Source organism: Numida meleagris, chromosome 27 (assembly GCF_002078875.1).
Source record: "Numida meleagris isolate 19003 breed g44 Domestic line chromosome 27, NumMel1.0, whole genome shotgun sequence".
NCBI lineage: Eukaryota > Metazoa > Chordata > Aves > Galliformes > Numididae > Numida > Numida meleagris.
The window spans coordinates 693666-711688 of NC_034435.1; the positions used below are offsets into that span (position 1 = coordinate 693666).

The following is an 18023-nucleotide window of genomic DNA, read 5'->3' on the forward strand; positions in this document are numbered from 1 at the left end:
TCTCCTCTCCTCTCCTCTCCTCTCCTCTCCTCTCCTCTCATCCCCTGCCCTCTTTTTCCTTTCCATTTTCATTTTCCTTTTCTTTCTTTTTCTTGCTCCCTTCCTTCCTCCCTCTCTTCTTAACTTCCTCCCTTCCTTTCTCTCTTCCTCCCTTCCTTCCTTTTTTTGCTTATGTTATGAATATCTTGCAACCATTGGTGATAAGAGTAGTTTATATCTTTTTTATTCCCCCAAATCCTTCCAAAATTTTTCCTCCCCCATCTCCCGTTACCCACACCTGACCCACTGCTCTGACTGCAAGGGCTGCACGGGACAGGGAAGGATCCCTCTGTCTTTGCCGCAGTGCTGATGCCAGCTGAAGGCCTAGAGACACATTTCTCACATTGCTTGCTATCCCAACTAGGCAGCAAGCCAAGGGGCCAGCATGCAGCGAAGATCAGCGCGTTTCCTTCAGGAAGGAGCTTTGTTTCCAATCTGCCAATGAGCCATGAATTGCATAAAGGGAAATATCAGAGATAGGTGCCACAGATAGGGGAGGTTACGCTGATGACGGTTATCTTTGTTCTTAGCACCATAACTCAGGCCTCACTTTGCTGTTACAGGACTGTTTTGTAACCATGATGTTTCTCATTTCTCATCTTCTTTCACCTACAAGTTTCAGCAAGGGTCTGCAGTTTTCCCTGCAGTTTTCCATCTCACACTGAGAGCGGATGATTTTGCACTCTGCTATATCCCGATCACTGTTGCCAACACAGCCGCCTTCCATCATCTCTCCCACAAGACCTCTATTCTCAAACAGCATCTCTCCTGGTCAGGAAACTCTTCAGCATGCTCCAGGAATTTCCCAGACTTGCTTTGCTGTCCCTGGGACCCACTGGGCTCTTTCCATGGGCGCTGAGGGCGGTGATGTCCTTGCAAGGTTGCTCTCTGCCATCGCTGAAAGGTCCTACAGATAGAGAGAGCTCCTCGGTGATTTGAGAGATGCAAATGTGCAATGGTTTAAAAAAGGCCAACAGGTCAAGCAGGGAACTACAACTTGGAGTTCAGTGCTTGGAGAAATCCCAGAGCAAGGCCTCTTGGAGCACGTTTCTAGGTGTTTAACGAACACAATGATTTGGAGTAGACTGTGGATTTGTCAAGGCTAAGACATAGCTCATCAACCTGATGGATTCTCTCAGAAAGTGTGATTGGATGTGTAGGTAAGGGAAAAGCAGTGGATGTTGTTCACCCAAAAGCCCCCAGACGCTGTAAGAACCCGCAGCCCTCCCCTGCCCATCCCAGAACCCTATTCCCTCCTCCAGGATATCACTGGTACCCCAGCATCTCCCAGAGCCCTCTCTATCTCAGCCTCTCCCCACGAAACCTCCCTAGGGTTCCCCCACATCTTCACGTATCCTGTACTCTCTAGGAAACTCCAGGGAGCCAAGACCTCCCAGGACCCTCCCCAGGCTAACATCCCATCTACCCCAAAATCCTGGCACTCCAGGGCTCTCCTGTTCCCTCAGGATCCCCCATGAACTCACAGATGTATGTCAATCCCCAGACTCCCATTTCACACCCAGTGAACGCAGGCACCCAGAGCCCTCGTGCCCTCCCCTGATCCCTCCCCAGTGGATCCCAGAATGCAGGCAACCCTGGTTCCCACCACCACCCAACCAGGACACTCAGCTCTCTCATCACCTGCTCTCCCGTTATGAGAGAGCTGTGGGTTCCAGCAGAACAAAGGAGACGCAGACAGGCCGTTCAGGAGCCACTTTTATTCAGTACCAGGGTATGGGGGAATTGGGAGACCCACAGCTCCCACTGAAGGGCTTGGGGTGGCAGAGCAACAGCGTGAGCATTCCTGGAGGTGCAGTGTGGAGGTGTGGGGGTCTTTGTGCCCCACAGTCTAGGGCAAGTATCCTGGGGACTGGGGAGGAGCCTGGGAGACATTCTGCCCCGTAGAGGAGCCACTGGGAGCCCAGTATGGAGCACAGAGCTTTGAATGACCCCTAAGCGTTACACAGGGCGTCAGGTGACCTCGAGGGGTCCTTGAGGCAACTGGGGCCACGCAACGCTGCGGGTACAGTGAGGACACACACCTGGAGGTCGGTATAGGCGTGGGGCAAAGTGCCCCGGGTGATCCAGCGCCGGGCGCCCGGCTGGTAGGCATGGATCAAGTGGGTGTCCCGGTACGTTTCATGGCTGTACCCTCCAAGTACAAGCAGCTCCCCTCCCAGCACAGCTGCACCCCCCACTACATGGGCATGGGGCAAGGGGCTGAGGAGGACCCAGATATCTAGCTTGGGGCTGTAGACTTCGAAGGACAGCTGGTCCCTGTAGCCAGTCTGCCCGTCCCGCTGGTACAGCCCCCCAGCCACATAGAGCTGCCCACCCGCCTCCTCCATGATGTGGCCGGCTCGTTGGCCGTTCATGGGCGCCAGGAGTGTGGCTGGTGCACCTGGGATGTAGCGCAGAAGGGCTGTCTGGCACTGGTACGCCTCATCACACCCCCCCGACACATAGAGGGCACCATCCAGGGCACAAGCCGCGTGTCCACACAGAGCCATTGGCAGGGACTGGCACCTCCTGGGCGAGAAGAAAGGGAGGGGTGAAGGGCAGGTAAAGCAGGGCTACCCTATGGTGACTGCCTGCCCAGCAGATCCCTGCTGGCACTGCTAGCCATGGATCCACTGAGCACTCAGCAGGCAACACCCAGAGAGCCCCAGCAGAACTCCCCAATGGGCAGTATTGGCCAACACCCAATGAATCACCCAAGAAACATGGCTGGAAGGCATTTAAATGATTCCACACATTGGCAGAGCCAACAGACCCTTGTGAATACAGCCAGCCAACTCATTCACTACCCAGCAGGCATCACTGACCAACGACTCCTCTACTGGAGCACCAGCGACACTAAGAGCGCTCAATGGGCACCAAGGACCAATGCCAGGGGCCGCTAGGGCAGGTGTCCAAGTGGAGAGGTCTCACCTCCAGGTGTCAGCGGCCACGTCATAGCACTCCACAGTGTCTGTGCAGTAGAGATCACCCGAGCTGCCCCCCAGGGCATAGATGGAGCCCTCAAGTGCCACAGCAGCGAAGTAGCTTCGCCCACAGGTCATGCTCGCCAGGCGCTCCCAGGAATTGTCCATGGGCTGATACCTGGGATTGAGAGGGAAAGGGGGCAAGAGGCTAGCTGCCAGCCACAACAGCATGAGGTGATGTCGGCACTGCCGAGAGCAACAACCCACCCACAAGCAGCCAACCTTACAATGCCCTGGGGCTCCATGGTCCCCTTGCACAGAACATCTTCTTCTTGGCAACACCAGTGCCATAATGCCCTGCAGCCACACGGCAGCTCCAGGAGGGGCCCTCCCTGCCCAATCCCCTACAAACCCTGGAACACACCAGGGCAGGAGGGCTCCGCAGGGCAGGGACGTCCCAGGCCAACAAACAACCGGGGCATCTCGGGGCCACACGTGGAGCCCCAGGGCCGTGCGGCAGCTCTCCCTCCCCCAGTGCTCCCTCCAATCTCACGTGGCCCTCACCTGTAGACACTGGCCAGGGTGTCATGGACCCCATAGTAGCGCTTTCCACCCAGGACGTAGAGGGCGTTGCCTACCACAGCCACAGCATGGCGGAAGCGTGGACCGTCGGGAAAGTGCCCCAGTTCCCTCCACTCCACGTGCTTCACCAGCCCCACAGCATTGAGGTAGCGATGGGCAAACCAGAGGTTCGTGCTGGGCTTCCGGGCAGCCATGTTCGGCGTCAGTTTGTCTCCGCCACAAACCACCAGCACCTCTTGCAAGGAGCGCACCCGGCATGGCAGCTGGGCCATGGGGGCCAAACTCGCTACCACCAGCTGGCGGAGGAGCCCTGGGTCCGCCACCCCTGCGGTCACTGATGGGATCTTCTTCAGCTCCTGGCCGGACATGAGGGCAAAGCGAACAGATGACAGAACTTCCTTGGTTAGGTCCTCTTGGCCATCTCCATTGGCCATCAGCCACCGGGATGCCGCTTCCAAGGCCTCCAGTTCATGGAGGACGTTGAGACCATCAGAGCGGAGGAGGCGGATCAGAAGGTGCGCAGGAAGATCCAGGAAGGCTGGAGTGGCCACTACGGTAGGGAAGGTGGCCAAGACGTAGTCCTCCGCTGTGCGGCTCACCTGGGCCAGCCCGTAAGCCACGGCAAAGGCCAGCACATCCAGGCCAGTTTCTGGGGTCAGGCCGTGGGTGAAAACATCCAGGCAGAGGGTGAGGAGCCCCCAGGCCTGGTAGCGCAGGGACGTCTCAGCTGCCTCCAGGACCGCGGGCCACGGCCCGGCCACGGCCCCCGTGTAGGCAAAGGAGAGGAGGAGGTGCAGCTCCGCTGGGGACAGTCCCGTGGTCAGAGGGGCGGCAGGGTCGTGGGTCGCCTCCCGCATGGGGCAAGTGAAGAGAGCCCGGAAGAAGTCACAGGAGCAGCTCAGGGCCAGCCTCTGAACTAGGGGAAAGGAGGAAAAAGGATGGGGGCTGAAGGGGGACGCAGTGCCTAAGTGACCCTCAGACAATCAGATGTCCCCCACTGATTCCCCCTCCATCCCCATGGGACCAGCCACAGGGCACCTCTCACTCCACCCCCGCTTGGAGACAGGCACTGCCCCCCTGTCCCCGCTTTCCCCCCCAGGAGACCCAACGTACCCCGTCCCCTCTCCCCCCAAGGGACCCCCACCCCCAGCTTACCTGGGATGACCTCATCCCCTGCCTGCAGCTGGAGGTCACAGCCCAGGCCGCTGGCATGGAGCTTCTCCATGGCTCTTAGTGTCTCCCACTGCTCCTCCAGGGCCTCAGGACCCCCTTCCTGGTGGTCACTCTCCAGCTTGGGTGCACAGGCAGCCACCACCCGCGGGGCCCCCAGAACACAGGCAGACTCTTCCACCTCCCTCTCCCTGCCGTGGGGCACAGTCCCCTCATAGGCGAAAGTCAGGAGGGCCCGCCAGCCCCACAGCGTGGCCCCTGGTGGCAGGGGGACATGAGATGGGGGTCCTCGGTGCAGCTCTCGGGTCCTTTCCTCCAGGAAACATAGGAAGAAGGAGCTGACGGAGGCTAGGACCACAGCATGGGCCACGTCGTCCTCGGGACCCACAGCCACATCCACCAGCTGTCCCGCGGTGCGGAGGTCGTTGGCCATGGCCAGGAAGTGTCTGGCATGGGCCTCATCCCGCAGGTGCCACTGGGCTGGGGCTGGCCCCTCTGCAACCCACATCTTGCCTGTGGGAAGACGTGGAGTGATGTCAGGGTGCCATCCCCACAGCCAGGGTGTCCTGGGTGGGGACACAGGGCTGCTGTTAGCAACTGCCCCATGGCGAAACACACTGGATCCATCGCCAAAGGCTTGAGACCTCCACGCTCTGCTGCCGCCCCACAGTTGAATTTGATGCCTCTTGCCAAAAAAGACGAGACCCGTGGGCTTTTCCCACCCCTTAGCGGAGTCGGATGCCCCCCACCCGCCTCACTGCTCAACCTGTGCTGCACAGCACAGGCTGAAATGATCGGCCCACAGCCAATCCACCTGAAAGCCACAGCCCCACAGCCGAGCGTCCCCCATCATCCCTCCCCCCCAGCCGCTGCCCCGCTCTCACAACCACCACTGCTCCACCACCACCACCCGGCTCCCTACGGAGGCGTCACTGCATCCCATTGGTGCCACGCACCGCAAACCGCGCGCGATGCCACGCTCCGTGTCTCCTCCCGCGCCGGCGGCTGCTCCGCACCGCGCTGACCCTGCCGTGCTCGTCCCGCTACGTGCCCCGTCCCCCCAGCTCCGTGAGGTGCACGGGAGCACCCCGCGCGTTGCTCGCCGCCGTGCACGGTGCCATGTGTCCTTCGCAGCGCCGGGTCGCGTGGCATGTGCCGTGCGCCGTGTCCAGCACCGCCGTGTTGCGCAGTGCGCTGGGACTGCGCGCTCATCCCACCTTACCGCCCGCCGCAGCTCCGGGACGCTCCTGTGATCCCCCAGGAATGTGTGCGGGTAATTATAGCCCGGCCTGGACACGTGGCCGCGGCGCCGGAGCTGGGTCAGGCCTGGAGGGAGGGCCGTACCCCGGTGCCCGGGACGGGGCGGTCGGACACCAGGGTTCCCTGAGGACAGCGGTGGGAGGTCACTGCTGGGATTTCTTCCCCTCAGGCAGGAGGGTGCAGCCAGAACCCTGCGCTGCCCCATCCCCGCTGCCCACAGGGCACGGATCCCCACACCCTCTTGTGCTCCGCGCTCCCACGCCCCTATTTCCCCATCTCCAAGATCTCATATCCCCATCCCCAAACTTCCTGTCCCTGCACCCTCATATTCCCACAGCTGGCCGAATTTTGCGTCCCCCGGAGCTAAGGTTTCCCAGTTTCTCTGGGTCCATTTTCCAGTGATCTATCCCAACTGTAAGACTTTTTTTTCTCCTTCTACCTAGGCACAATTTCCCTTTCTGTAACCCGTGCTTATCACTTTCCACGCTTTCGCTCTGCACCTGAACATCTCTTCTTAACCATGAACTTGCAAAAACACCCGACCCGATCACCTCTTCACGTCCCTTTCTCCAGGCTGAACCACGCAGCGCTCTCAGCCTCTCCTCATGCCTCTTTTCTGCATCTCAGCCCAATCCTATCAACAGTGGGATGATGCCAACATCTAGTGACAACCCATTTGACAGTACTTTTATTACACAACATCTTGTTACATACAGCACTCAAGAGCCAGCTTGCAGGGTGGAATGGCACATTTACAGCTTGGGAGGCCCCGTCAGCCTCCAGCCTTCCTTGTTACCTATCTTCATTAATGCAGCAGTAGTTCCAAAGCCCAAACACGCAACGGTTCCGGTCATGTAACTGTGAGCTGGAAGGAAAACAAACAATAAAAAAGAGCTCTTAGGCACAAAGCAGATCAGGACAGACTCTACAGGTTCCTCGACCACGAGTACCACTGGCTGTCAACAGAAACCAGAGAATTGCATTTTTTTCCAAGTTCTCTCATGCTTTCTGCTCAGTTTGGAATATAACCATCCATAACCCATGGCCCTGTCTCCTTATATAGGGACACCTATATTAACACCTTAATTGCTTACCTCAGTGACTACAACAATCACCGCTTCAAACTCTCAGCTTAGCAACCAGGGAAAGAGAAACCCAATTTTACCACAATTGGAACTTATATAAATAACTTATACAATTACAAAATTGGAACTTAAATAAAATCTCTGTCCTTTACCACTGAGTCTGCAAATGCCTACAGAAAGCAGAGCTGTATCAGTATCTGCAGGACTTAACCTGGCCTGGAAATGTCCTGGGAGTGACAGCTGAAAGACACAGCTTGACCCTCAGATCGCAAGAGGAATTCACAAAACAGATGACGGATCGTATTTTCCACATATAATAAATCACCTTTGTTGCCAAGATGACACAGATTTCCACAACAACATTTTTAATATCCTACAATTCCAGATTATCGCCAGTAGTTATAATCAGCAGTGCTGGGTCAGCTCTGTTCTCGTGCTGTAAATCTCCTCGGTGTCAGTATTTATTGAGCAGAGCCGTACAACGAAGCGTCAGCAAAACCAGCACGAAACGGAATTCACACACAGAGATGAGGAGATTAAGCTACCCAATCAGCCTGACATTGAGGTGGTTTTACTGTTTTCCCTAAGAAAGGTTTCTGGAAACAGAGCGGGCTCACTTCACTGCCCACTCCAGGCACCACCCAGATTTACCTCTGGCTCCTAAGACAGCTCCTGTGGCACAGCCTCCAATGAAATAGTCCAAGGGGCTCTCGGGCTCCTCCCGCACCTGAGCGCTGAGGCAGGTGGTCAGCCCGAACACGGCACCCAGCGTAGCTGTGAACAGAAGGCAAAGAAACTGAGCAACAGCCCTCTGGGAAGTGGCAAGGACAGACAGGGCGTGCTGCTGGGAGGCACAGCACCACGAGCAGTTCCTCTGGAAAGAAAGAAGAAAACGAAGCATGACTGTCTGCTTTTGGTTACCTGGGGTAGGGAAGAGAGGAGCAGGCTCTTTTGGTGTTGTAAATTAACTCCGTAAGCTGAGTTAAGGCAATGCAACGTAGCGTGCTCTTGTCCATCAAATTGTATATCCGCATTCCATTGATGCAACTGCAAATTTTGGCTAATAGCTGTGCCAAGCAAACACACAAGCTGCTTTGGTTTACAGTATGGGTTGTTGATGAGAGATGTGGCACAGGCACCATCTGCAGACTCCAATTCATCCTTCTTGGGAACAACACCAACCCAAAAACATCCAGAATGAAATCTATATGGTAACGGATGAACTACAAGTCCGCATTACAAAGCTCTGCAGTTTTCCAGCAGAAAACATGATTATGCTGAGCCTAACAAAATCAGCTAAAAAGAGCACTCAGGAAACAAAGCCCATGGATCATGGCTCCTCAGCTCTCTGCTTTCTCTGCTCTGGACCAAGGACTCCACAGGAAAAACCCACAGGGCTTCAGCTGCTCGGGCTCAGGCTCGGCCTCCCCAGCACACAGTTACCCTCAGACGTGACCCAGCAGGAGGACTCAGCATGATGGTAGGGGATTACAAGATTAACCCAAGCGATAATTGGTGATGCAATCTGGGCATCACAACGAGCTTTTATGGCTCAAATCACTACTGAAGAGCTGAGCACGCAGCTGCAGATCTGGATTGAGTGCAGATCAGATTTTGGTTCAGAGCAGAGCTGCTACGGGAGAGACAGAGGCGGCACAGGCACTGAATGAGACTGAAAATTGAGATGAGTTTAATGAAAAGAAAACTGTGTGCACCAGGGGCTGTGGGCTTCACTCTGTGGGTATGCACCTGCAGCTGGAACAGCCCTCGGGTCGCTGCTGCATCCTCCAGCATCCTCTCTCCCATGAAGGCTACAATAAGACAACTACATTGCTTCTTCTCAGCAAGGAGAAGCCAATGAATGATGAGTAGAAACACAGATTTTCCTTCTGCTGTCAAAAACACTGCCTTTGTTCTTCACAACGTCATTTATGAAGCGTGATGCCTAACTTATGTGAAGTAGAAGTGAGGTACGTTTGCTTCTGTCACGCTTCTGTCCAGGAACTGCACACACATACATATTTATATGTATAAAAGGACATGTAAGCGCTGGAAACACGCACCTTCTCCTCTAGGCTGCACTGCCGCATCCTCGCAGCCGCGCACCGCGGGCAGGGAGCGCCGGGAGGAGGGGAAGGGCTTTAAACTACAGGAGGGGAGACTGGCTCGGGGGCCGGGAGAAATGCTTCACCCCGAGGGCGGCGGAGCGCCGCGATGCGGGTGCCCCAGGCCGAGCTGGGGGGGTGGGGGGGGGGCAGCCGGCCCACGGCACGCGCGGGGCTGGGGGCTGCGAGGCCCCTCCCGAGCCGCCGCTTACCCATGGTCACGGTGTCCGACGCCGCCATCTGCAGCGCCGCGAGTGCGGAGCCGGGCCGGAGCAGGATGATGCGGTACGCCGAGCCGAGCAGACCTGCAAGCAGAGCGGGGCCGTCAGCGGGAACCGGGCCGTGCGGGAGCTCCCCCCGCGACCCCCCGGCCCTCACCGGCCCTCACCGGCGGCGGCGCCCACGCGCGTGGTCAGCCAGGTGCGCTGCGGGCACTGCTCGCCCTCGGGGCCGTCCCAGTACCCCGCCATGGCGCCGCAAGGGCACGGGCACCCCCGCGCTCTCGCGAGATCAAAGGGCGCTTCTCCCGAGACGATCACGGCGAGCGTCTCGCGAGATCAAAGCGCGCTTCTCGCGAGATCAGCGTCCCCGCGGCCGTTCCCCCGCCGCCTCGGTGCCCCGGTTTGTTGCCGTTGTTGCACAGAACGCGTCGTTCCTCATCCCCAGCCGGAGCCTCGTGTGGCTCGGCTCCCCCCCCACACACCTCCTTGAGGGCCTGGAGGAAGCGATGAGCTGCGATTGGAAGGAGTAGTTGCACAAAATACGCTGTTAATATGCCCTCATAAGGAGAGAGACTGGGTTATTGTATGCTGCTGGTACAGGCCGGTTTCTCTAGCGATAGGGATCAGTGCGTTAGTTTAAGGACCAATGTATTTGTTCAGCAACGGGAATCAATGAGTGATAGTTCTCAAACTTCCAACTTTTGGCTTGGTGTGCAAACAGCCTTGTTTTCTCTTACTGCTGCTTCACAAGAAGCACTGCAGTCACAACAGACTGCTGCTCTCTGCATTTCACCAGGTGCGAGGGCTTTGTGCCCGGACCTCACATCTATTGCTTTGCAAGTTGCTCATTATGGCCTAACAAGTGATGGAAGTTTGCCACATTGGGGAAAAACAGCTCGAGGTCACCTCACATCCCCTCACCACATCCCCATGGTTCTTAGCCTCTTTCTCTGAGGACACAGAAAGCAGTGGTTTACGCTGGAGCATCTCTTGAACAAAGTTAATGCTCTAGGAGATGTATGGCATGGATGGAAATGAATGGGGCTTTTCCTTGTTCCACGCCAGAGCTGGAGACATTGTTGGTGCGACGTGGTTTTCACTGGGAACAAAATAAGCACTGCTACTTGTGGACCCTTCTGAGGGCGGTGAAATACCTCCAGCTGCAGCGGTCTGCAGTGATGACCAACTCCACAACCAGAAAACAGCCCCTCCTCATCATTCCCCTTGGGTTTTCTCTACTTCCCAGACAGATGCATCCCCTCCTGAGTTTCACTGCAGCAGCACGACCTCCCCTCCCAGCCAGGCTCTTTCCCTGCAGACAAGGAGAGCGTTTTACAGCTGGGCTCCATCACCATCAAATCACAACCTTCACTGTGTGCACCTCAGAAGAGAGGGAGTAACAAAGGCACTCTGCGTATTGTCCAGAGAGCCAAAAATAAAAAGAGCTCTCAGCACCTTGAAATGGCCCTAAAAAGCCTGGAAACAGTGAGGAATGGCACCGAGGTGCTGAGGCAGAATTGGGGACCTGCAAAGAAGTTGCTCCCTGCTGCATTTTAGGAGACATCAAAATGTTTCCAGGATGCTCCCAAAAAAATCTGATGTTGTGCTTCCTATCTAAATTCCTCCATCTCCTCTGCATCAGGAAGCTGAGTATGAGTGGACATTTCCTCTATTCTCTGTAGTTCCGAGTACTGAAAACGAATTTGCCATTCACTGGACTCTGCCAGCTCAACCAGAGGTTGAGTGAAATGAAATTAGCCCCAGTATGGAATTCAGGCAAAGAAAAGATTTATTCTGTGATTTATTCTGTGATAACCTGACACTGAGTTGAAAGCATCTCTGTGTGTATTATTCAAGCAGAAACAGATAGCAAGTAGCGTACAAAGCAAGCTCTGCTTTCCCACACTGACCCCAAAACTTGGCATTTCAGCCCCAAGCTCTGGTTTAGGAAAACACCTACCCCTGCCAAGCAGCCCAGAAATCATTTCAGATCTAGCAACCATAATGAGTGTGAGGGCAGTGATAGGGAAAGGAGCTAGACAGGAGCAGCAGAACCAAGGAGGCCAGGTATAGCACCCAGTGCAGGAGGCAGCAATGGCTCAGCCTCTAGCTGGGTGGACACGTCGCTGGCAAGGAGGTCACGAGAGGGTTTTCAGGGCTCCCTTCCTCATACATGTACTCATACTCTTCCTCATCTTCATTCCCCATGTGGCCACAGTTGGGCTTGAAGCGGATGATGGGCTTCTGCTGGTGCTCGGGGGGGCTGTGGCACAGCACCTTCTCCGGGGCCACCTCCACCTTCGTCTTCCCCAGCCCACGCTCGGGCTCGTAGACGCTCCCCTCGTTCCTCAGGATCCACGAGCGCAGGTAGACCAGGCCGCAGTCGCAGTGCCAGGGGTTCTCGGTGAGGAAGACGTAGGCAAAGAGGTGCCCCTCGGGGAAGAAGCCGGAGGGCAGGGCACGGAGCCGGTTCCCCGACAGCCACAGCGTCTCCAGCGCCTCCAGGTCCCGCAGCAGCCCGCCGGGGAGCTCCTCCAAGGTGTTGTCTGACAGATCCAAGTCCTTGAGCGCCCGCAGCTCGGCGAAGGCGTCCTCAGGGAGCGTCCGCAGCCCGTTCCCCTGCAGGTCCAGGTCCTGCAGCTGCGGCACGGCGTGGAAGGCCGCGGGGGCCAGAGCCTGCAGCTTGTTGTGAGCCAGGGCCAGGCGGGTGAGCGCGGGCAGGCCCCGCAGGGCGGGCAGAGCCTCCAGCGCGTTGCGGGACAGCAGCAGCTCCTTCAGGCTCGGCAGCGGGGTCTCGGTGTCCACGGCCCGCAGGCCGTTGTCGGACAGGTCGAGGTCCTGCAGGGCGGGCAGCGGCTGGAAGGCGGCGGTGGAGACGGACAGCAGGCTGTTGGCGTTGAGCAGCAGGATGCCCGTGTCTTTGGGCAGGCCGGCGGGCACCGCGCTGAGATTCTGCCCGGTGCAGTTCACCTCCACGATGTCCTTCACCTTGTTCATCTCCCACGGGCAGGGCGGTGGGTCCGTGGAACTGGCTGCGGGCTGCAGGGCTGCGAGGATCAGCGGGAGCAGAGCAGGGAACCACATGGCCTGTGGGGAGAGCTGAGCTGTGGGCGCCCGTGGCTGCAGCCCTGGCCATGTTCTCCACCTACACCAGCTATTCCGGAGTCCTCGAGCCCTGCAGCTCCTCCCATCCTCACCCACCTCTGGGGACAGCAGGCTTGGAAAGATAGCACTCTCTCTGCCCTTGTGCTCTCTTCAGAAACTTCAGGGAACAACAAAACCCGGTGAACGTGCCTCATGGTGTTGCTTTTCCCCAGGGGGCTGTTGCCACCCTCACCACTGCAGTAGCAGTGGCTCAGAGGCATCCCTGCAAGCTCACAGTCCTTCTGGTCCTGTAAAGCTGTGTCTGGGCTAGAAGAGGCTCCCTGAACACACTCCTGCCCAGCAGAGCCCTCTACAAGACTTGTGTTCCTGGGCCAGGAGCACAAACCACAGGACAAGAGCTTCCTCTGCATAGATGTAGATGTCCCAAGTACCTGCACCCTGAGCACCCAGACCCTGAGCACCCAGACCCCAAGGGCCACTGCTCCCCTGGCACTCACCATGACCCCTCAGTGTCCGCTCTCCTGCTGCTTTGCCTCCCTTCTGGCAGCAGATGCTGCACAGGCACTGTATCAGCACCCACAGCTGCTGGGAGGTGTGGAAATTGAATGTTGTTTCTGCATTAGAACAAGATAAGAATTTTCTTAATTTCATGGCCTCTGCTGCCATTTGGGTCCTTTATTAAAACGAATAGTTCTTTTCAGGGGTCTTTCTTCTTTACTGGGGTTCTCTGATAGTTTTCATTATTTATTCTCTAGATAAACCTTCCCCAGCAACAGATACTCTGTATATAAATAAAGGAATATATACTTATACATAGCTATAGGGATTAGGTAGCTGGAGTAAGTTACAGGCACAAAGACTGCAGCTCCTGTCTGTCCAGCCATCTGAAATACCTCTGAGCCTTACAAGTTGGAAAAGCTACTAGTTATTTGTGGGAATACAAGAAAGACTATTCAGAGCAGAAGCTGCAGAGCAAGATAGACAGCATGAGAAGCAAGGCTGAGAACCAAGGACACCTCCAGAAGAAGAGAAACACAAAGAGAATGTCTCATGGCTCTGACTGGATGAGCGCCTGCAAGCACGGTTAAGGAGGGTTTGTGGAGTACCTTGTTGACATGTAACTGTGAATGGGAAAGTTGTAAAGGCTGGTGGGAGAGCGAAAAATAGAAACTTGTGAATGTATTAAAGTGATGTGAGAACCTGTAATAAACGATTTGGATCGTGCACATCTGAGTCCGTGCCTGGTTGCCACAAATGGCACCCTGTATCAGGGACTTGAATCAGCTTATTTGGCTGACCAGTGGCAAGCCCCACTGAACTGAAGGCTGCTAAAGGAAGCAGGATTGACCGTACAGCATTATCATCTCTGCTGGACAGAGGTGAGCAGTGGGGAACTATGGACGGGGAAATGTCCAAGGAACAAAAAGCAGTTTACCAGATGACGGAGGGTATTCTGCAGAAGCATCCTGTGAGGTGGGATGGTTTTCTGAGCAACCCCTTTTTAATACTCGAGTGGATTTGGGGAACTATGGGGAGCTCACTAAGGAAGGAGCAACGAGTGAACCTCGAAGTAATACAGAGAATTCTGAAGTTTCAGAATCGGACTGTACCTATCTCAGCATTAGCTACTTTTCTTACGTGGATAAGGAAAAATGTCCCTACGTTTCCGAAACCTGGGTTTTCTTTTGACGGGGCAGTTTGCGACAAAATTGGCATAAAACGCTGGGACGCTGCTACTTGCTCAGATACTGTAGCACAAAACCCTTTAGGGCCGTGGAGAACTGTTTTTGAGACTTTAAAGAAACACACGGGTTCGGCAGGCTCGGCAGAGTCCGCGGCGCCTCCGTGATCAGGCGCGGCCGTAAATAAACGGCGGGGCGGGTCAGACAACCCGCTGGATCCCGGGCCCGTGGACCCGGAGAAAAAACCCGATCCCTCTCCTGCAGATAAAACGACTGCTGAGCTTTTACCTGTTTGGTGCCAAGTATCGGAAGCGCTCAAACAAATTCGACAAGGAAGGACAAGTTCTTCCGACCGTTCCCCATCACACTCCCCGCCACCCCCGCCGCTGCCCCTCGGTGCGGGAGGCAGCTCCTTCCCGGACCCGATCCGCGACTCCAACCCCTCCCCCGGTCGGGGAGAAGGAAAATCGCGGATCCCGGAGAACGCCGCCGCCGCCGCCGCCGCTGCGAGGCTCCCGCAGCCCCGCGGCCGCAGTCCGCCCCGGAGTGTTTCCCCCCGCAGCCGCAGCCCGCTCACCCCCCCTCGCCCGCCGTGCCGCGGCCACCCTCCTCCCCGCCCGCGTGTAATTTGGTGAAGGGGTGGTTCTCCCCCCGACATGTGGCGAGCCGTCCGAAACGGGACAGATCAAGTGGAGATCTTGAAATGGTCCATCAGTTGCATTCAGCGCTCGCACGCCCTACGATATCTGAGCCACATCGATGCCCCACGTGGGAGGGAATAAGTTTTCAAATAGTAAAGGAACTCAGGAAAACTCAGGTTTTTGACTTCGGACTAGGATTCCCAATAGAAAATGATAACGAGGATTGCCAAAAGGTGCTTCACCCTTTTTCTAACCCTACGCTTCTGCAAATGATAGATGCATGCAGTAAGATAGGGACTGTGCTGCACCAGTGTAACACGATGGCTTCAGCATTTGCAGCCATGACATTGAATTCACGAAACTACTTTGCATGTGGACAACCAAGTCATTTAAGCTGAGACTGTCCTAATAAAACAGCCCTTGGGCCCCCAGGACTGGGAGGCATCGACACCACATCTGATTCCAACGTCCCCTGGTTACATGCCAGGACCTGTGGCAGCACTGGAGTGGACCTGGCCACCCCCGAACCAGTAACCCCTGATTCCACAGCAGTGCGAGCTGTGGCTACTGGGGTGTTTGGTCCGTTGGGAAAGAGATTGAGTGCTTTGCTTTTAGGGCATTCATCAGCTACAATGCAAGGCCCTTTTGTGTTACATGGACTTAGAGATGCTGATTATACTGGAGAGGTTAAAATTATGGTCTGGACATCCATGCCCCCGTGTGAAGTACTGTTGTCGTATTGCTCAACTGATTCATTTTCAAGCACAGTCGGTGCTGACTGCACCCATAGGAAGGAGGGCCACAGGGTTTGGATCTATGGGGGCACCCCAGATATTATGGACACTAGAGGTGTCAGGTGCCCGACCTACCTTAACCTGTACACTGGAATTGGGCAACCCCCCACAGAAAATTGACGTTTCAGGAATTTTATTGCATGACTTGCGACAGATTAATGCTGTGATTGAGGATATGGGAGCTTTCCAAACCGGGACTCCCATCCCCTTCAGTGATACCCAAAAAATTTGTGCCTAGCTGTTATTGACTTAAAAGACTGCTTTCTCACCGTCCCCCTGGATCCCAACTCTGCTCCTAAGTTTGCTATTTCCATCCCTTCTGTAAATGGGTCAGCACCAACCCAGCAGTCTCATTGGACGCTATTACTGCAGGGCATGGAAAACAGCCCCACGATCTGTCAGTGGTTTGTTGCCAGAGCCTTAACCCCTGCGAGGGAAAAATTGTCTGATGCTGTTGTCTACCATTACATGGATGACATCCTTGCAGCAACTGAGTCAGCTGAGGCAGTGCAGCATGCTGTGGCTGTGGTCGTTGACAGCATCACAAGCTGTGGCTTAGAGGTAGCTCCAGATAACGTTCAAGTGAGTTCACCATGGAAGTCTTTGGGATGGTGAATTACAAATCAGACTGTCACTCCGCAGCACCTTAAAATAAATCCAGAAATCCAAACTCAAAATGGTATGCAAAAACTGTTAGGGACTATCAATTGGATCAGGCCTCTGCTAGGAATATCTAATGAAACCCTGCACCCGTTGTTTCAATTATTAAAGGGCGATCCAGCTTTGTATTCCAAAAGATCACTGACACCTGCAGCGCAGCAAGCTTTGCAGGAGGTTGCCACAACTCTGTCTCAGAGACAAGCTCAGCACTAAGACCCTTCCCTTCCGTTTCACTTAATAGTACTCCATCCAGATTTCCAGCCTTATGCTCTCCTCTTTCAGTGAGATAACACTTTGCGTGATCCTCTTTTAATGCTGGAATGGATCTTTTTGCCTCATCAGTTTCCCAAAACAATCACTGTGAAAGCTGAGATGTTTTCTGCTCTTGTTATGCGAGGAAGACAAAGGTTGTTGTCGCTGAGCGGGCCTCAACCTTCGGTGGTTACATTACCTGTGTCTACAAACATGTTGCAATGGTTGTCTCAATGTTCATTGCCTTTTCAGGTAGCAATGGAGGGATTCACCGGGGTGACATCAATACACCCACCAGGGCATAACTTGCTACAAACGCATTTTAAAATACAGGAGGTCCCCAAGTGTTCCTCGGTGCCTTTAGATGCCTTGACTGTATTCATGGATGGGTCAGGGAAAACAGGTCGGTCGGTAATTGTATGGCAGGACACGCCATGCCGATGGCAATCAGATATTCAAACAATAAAGGGATCTCCACAAATTGTAGAACTAGCTGCAGCAGTAAGAGTGTTTCAAAAGTGGTTCTGTCTTGTTCACATCATCACTGATGGAGCCTATGTTACAGGAATAGTGACTAGAATAGAAGGATGGTATCTAAAAGATGTTTCTAATGAACACCTGCTCACTGCTCATGCTTTTGTATACTCTTCTGTCCCTAGTTACCTCCCGACAGAATCAATATTTCTTAACATACATCCGATCACATAGCACCTTGACAAGGCCCTTAGTAGAGGGAAACAGATACACGGATTGATTAACTGGTCCAACTGTATATTCGTGGGAAAGCTGCTGTGCTAATAAAGAACCTGGAACCGGATCGATGGGAAGGCCCGTTCCCACTCATAACCTGGGGGAGAGGTTATGCTTGTGTTTCCACAGGTTCAGCACCGCAATGGATTCCAACAAGGGCAATGCAACCTCATTTGTCGGCATCATTTTCATCTGCTGTGCCATCATTGTAGATGCTGCATGGGAACCTTCACAGTTGCAAACTAATGTGTGGGTGATGCTTGGCAGCGCTGTCGGACAGAACACCCTTTGTTTATTGACACATCCCCTGACTCCCCATTTCCCACGTGTCTGGTGGGGCTGCCCCTTGATCGAGGGCAGTGGGAACAACTGGCTCACACCACCAGTGCTGCTTCGGTTGTGCAGGAAGAGAAGGCCTGGAGGGGGAACTGGACGGTGGATATGTGGGACCAATGGGTACCTCACTTGCCCCCGGTGTCACTAACCCCACAGGAGTTAGAACTTCTGGGATCAGTAAAAATGGACTGGTGTGTGTTTTTCAATTTTTCCGGTAATGATCAATCTCTTTCATGGTCAGTCAGTGCTACAGTACTGGCGTATAGACATGTGTCAGCCAGGTGTAATGACACATCTTCAGATATTTCACAATCAAGTAATTTACTCCTTCAATTACCCCACGGAGTATTTTTAATATGTAGAGATCGTGCATGGCTGACCATTCCACCATATATTAAAGGAGGGCCCTGCTCTTTG

General features: G+C 54.8%; 3 protein-coding genes across 3 annotated transcripts; all 3 read right to left on the bottom strand.

Annotated features, from left to right (window-relative positions):
* On the bottom strand, positions 1518 to 6490 carry KLHL33 (kelch like family member 33). The gene is made up of 5 exons (XM_021378814.1): positions 5672 to 6490; positions 4701 to 5228; positions 3528 to 4461; positions 2971 to 3141; positions 1518 to 2568 (listed from the first exon to the last, which is right to left on the bottom strand). The coding sequence occupies exons 1-5, from the start codon at positions 5925 to 5927 to the stop codon at positions 1992 to 1994; spliced, it is 2466 nt and encodes an 821-aa protein (XP_021234489.1). The 5' UTR covers positions 5928 to 6490; the 3' UTR covers positions 1518 to 1991.
* NDUFA11 (NADH:ubiquinone oxidoreductase subunit A11) lies at positions 6636 to 9732 on the bottom strand. The gene is made up of 4 exons (XM_021378817.1): positions 9554 to 9732; positions 9378 to 9470; positions 7712 to 7834; positions 6636 to 6840 (listed from the first exon to the last, which is right to left on the bottom strand). The coding sequence occupies exons 1-4, from the start codon at positions 9633 to 9635 to the stop codon at positions 6728 to 6730; spliced, it is 411 nt and encodes a 136-aa protein (XP_021234492.1). The 5' UTR covers positions 9636 to 9732; the 3' UTR covers positions 6636 to 6727.
* Positions 11170 to 14682, bottom strand: LOC110388973 (platelet glycoprotein Ib alpha chain-like). Its single transcript, XM_021378816.1, has 3 exons — positions 14462 to 14682; positions 12989 to 13105; positions 11170 to 12473 (listed from the first exon to the last, which is right to left on the bottom strand). Exons 2-3 carry the CDS (start codon positions 12989 to 12991, stop codon positions 11493 to 11495), a joined length of 984 nt encoding a protein of 327 aa, XP_021234491.1. The 5' UTR covers positions 12992 to 13105; positions 14462 to 14682; the 3' UTR covers positions 11170 to 11492.

Bases quoted from the DNA above. Each gene is read 5' to 3' on its own strand.
- KLHL33 (XM_021378814.1), bottom strand. From the start codon at position 5,927: ATGAGCGCGCAGTCCCAGCGCACTGCGCAACACGGCGGTGCTGGACAC. The intron at 5,229-5,671 runs GTGCGTGGCACC...GTCTTCCCACAG, and splicing joins GGCATCGCGCGCGGTTTGCG to GCAAGATGTGGGTTGCAGAG. The intron at 2,569-2,970 runs GTGAGACCTCTC...CTTCTCGCCCAG, and splicing joins GTGGCCGCTGACACCTGGAG to GAGGTGCCAGTCCCTGCCAA.
- NDUFA11 (XM_021378817.1), bottom strand. From the start codon at position 9,635: ATGGCGGGGTACTGGGACGGCCCCGAGGGCGAGCAGTGCCCGCAGCGC. The intron at 9,471-9,553 runs GTGAGGGCCGGT...CTCTGCTTGCAG, and splicing joins GCGCGTGGGCGCCGCCGCCG to GTCTGCTCGGCTCGGCGTAC. The intron at 6,841-7,711 runs GTAAATCTGGGT...TTTTCCTTCCAG, and splicing joins AGCTGTCTTAGGAGCCAGAG to CTCACAGTTACATGACCGGA.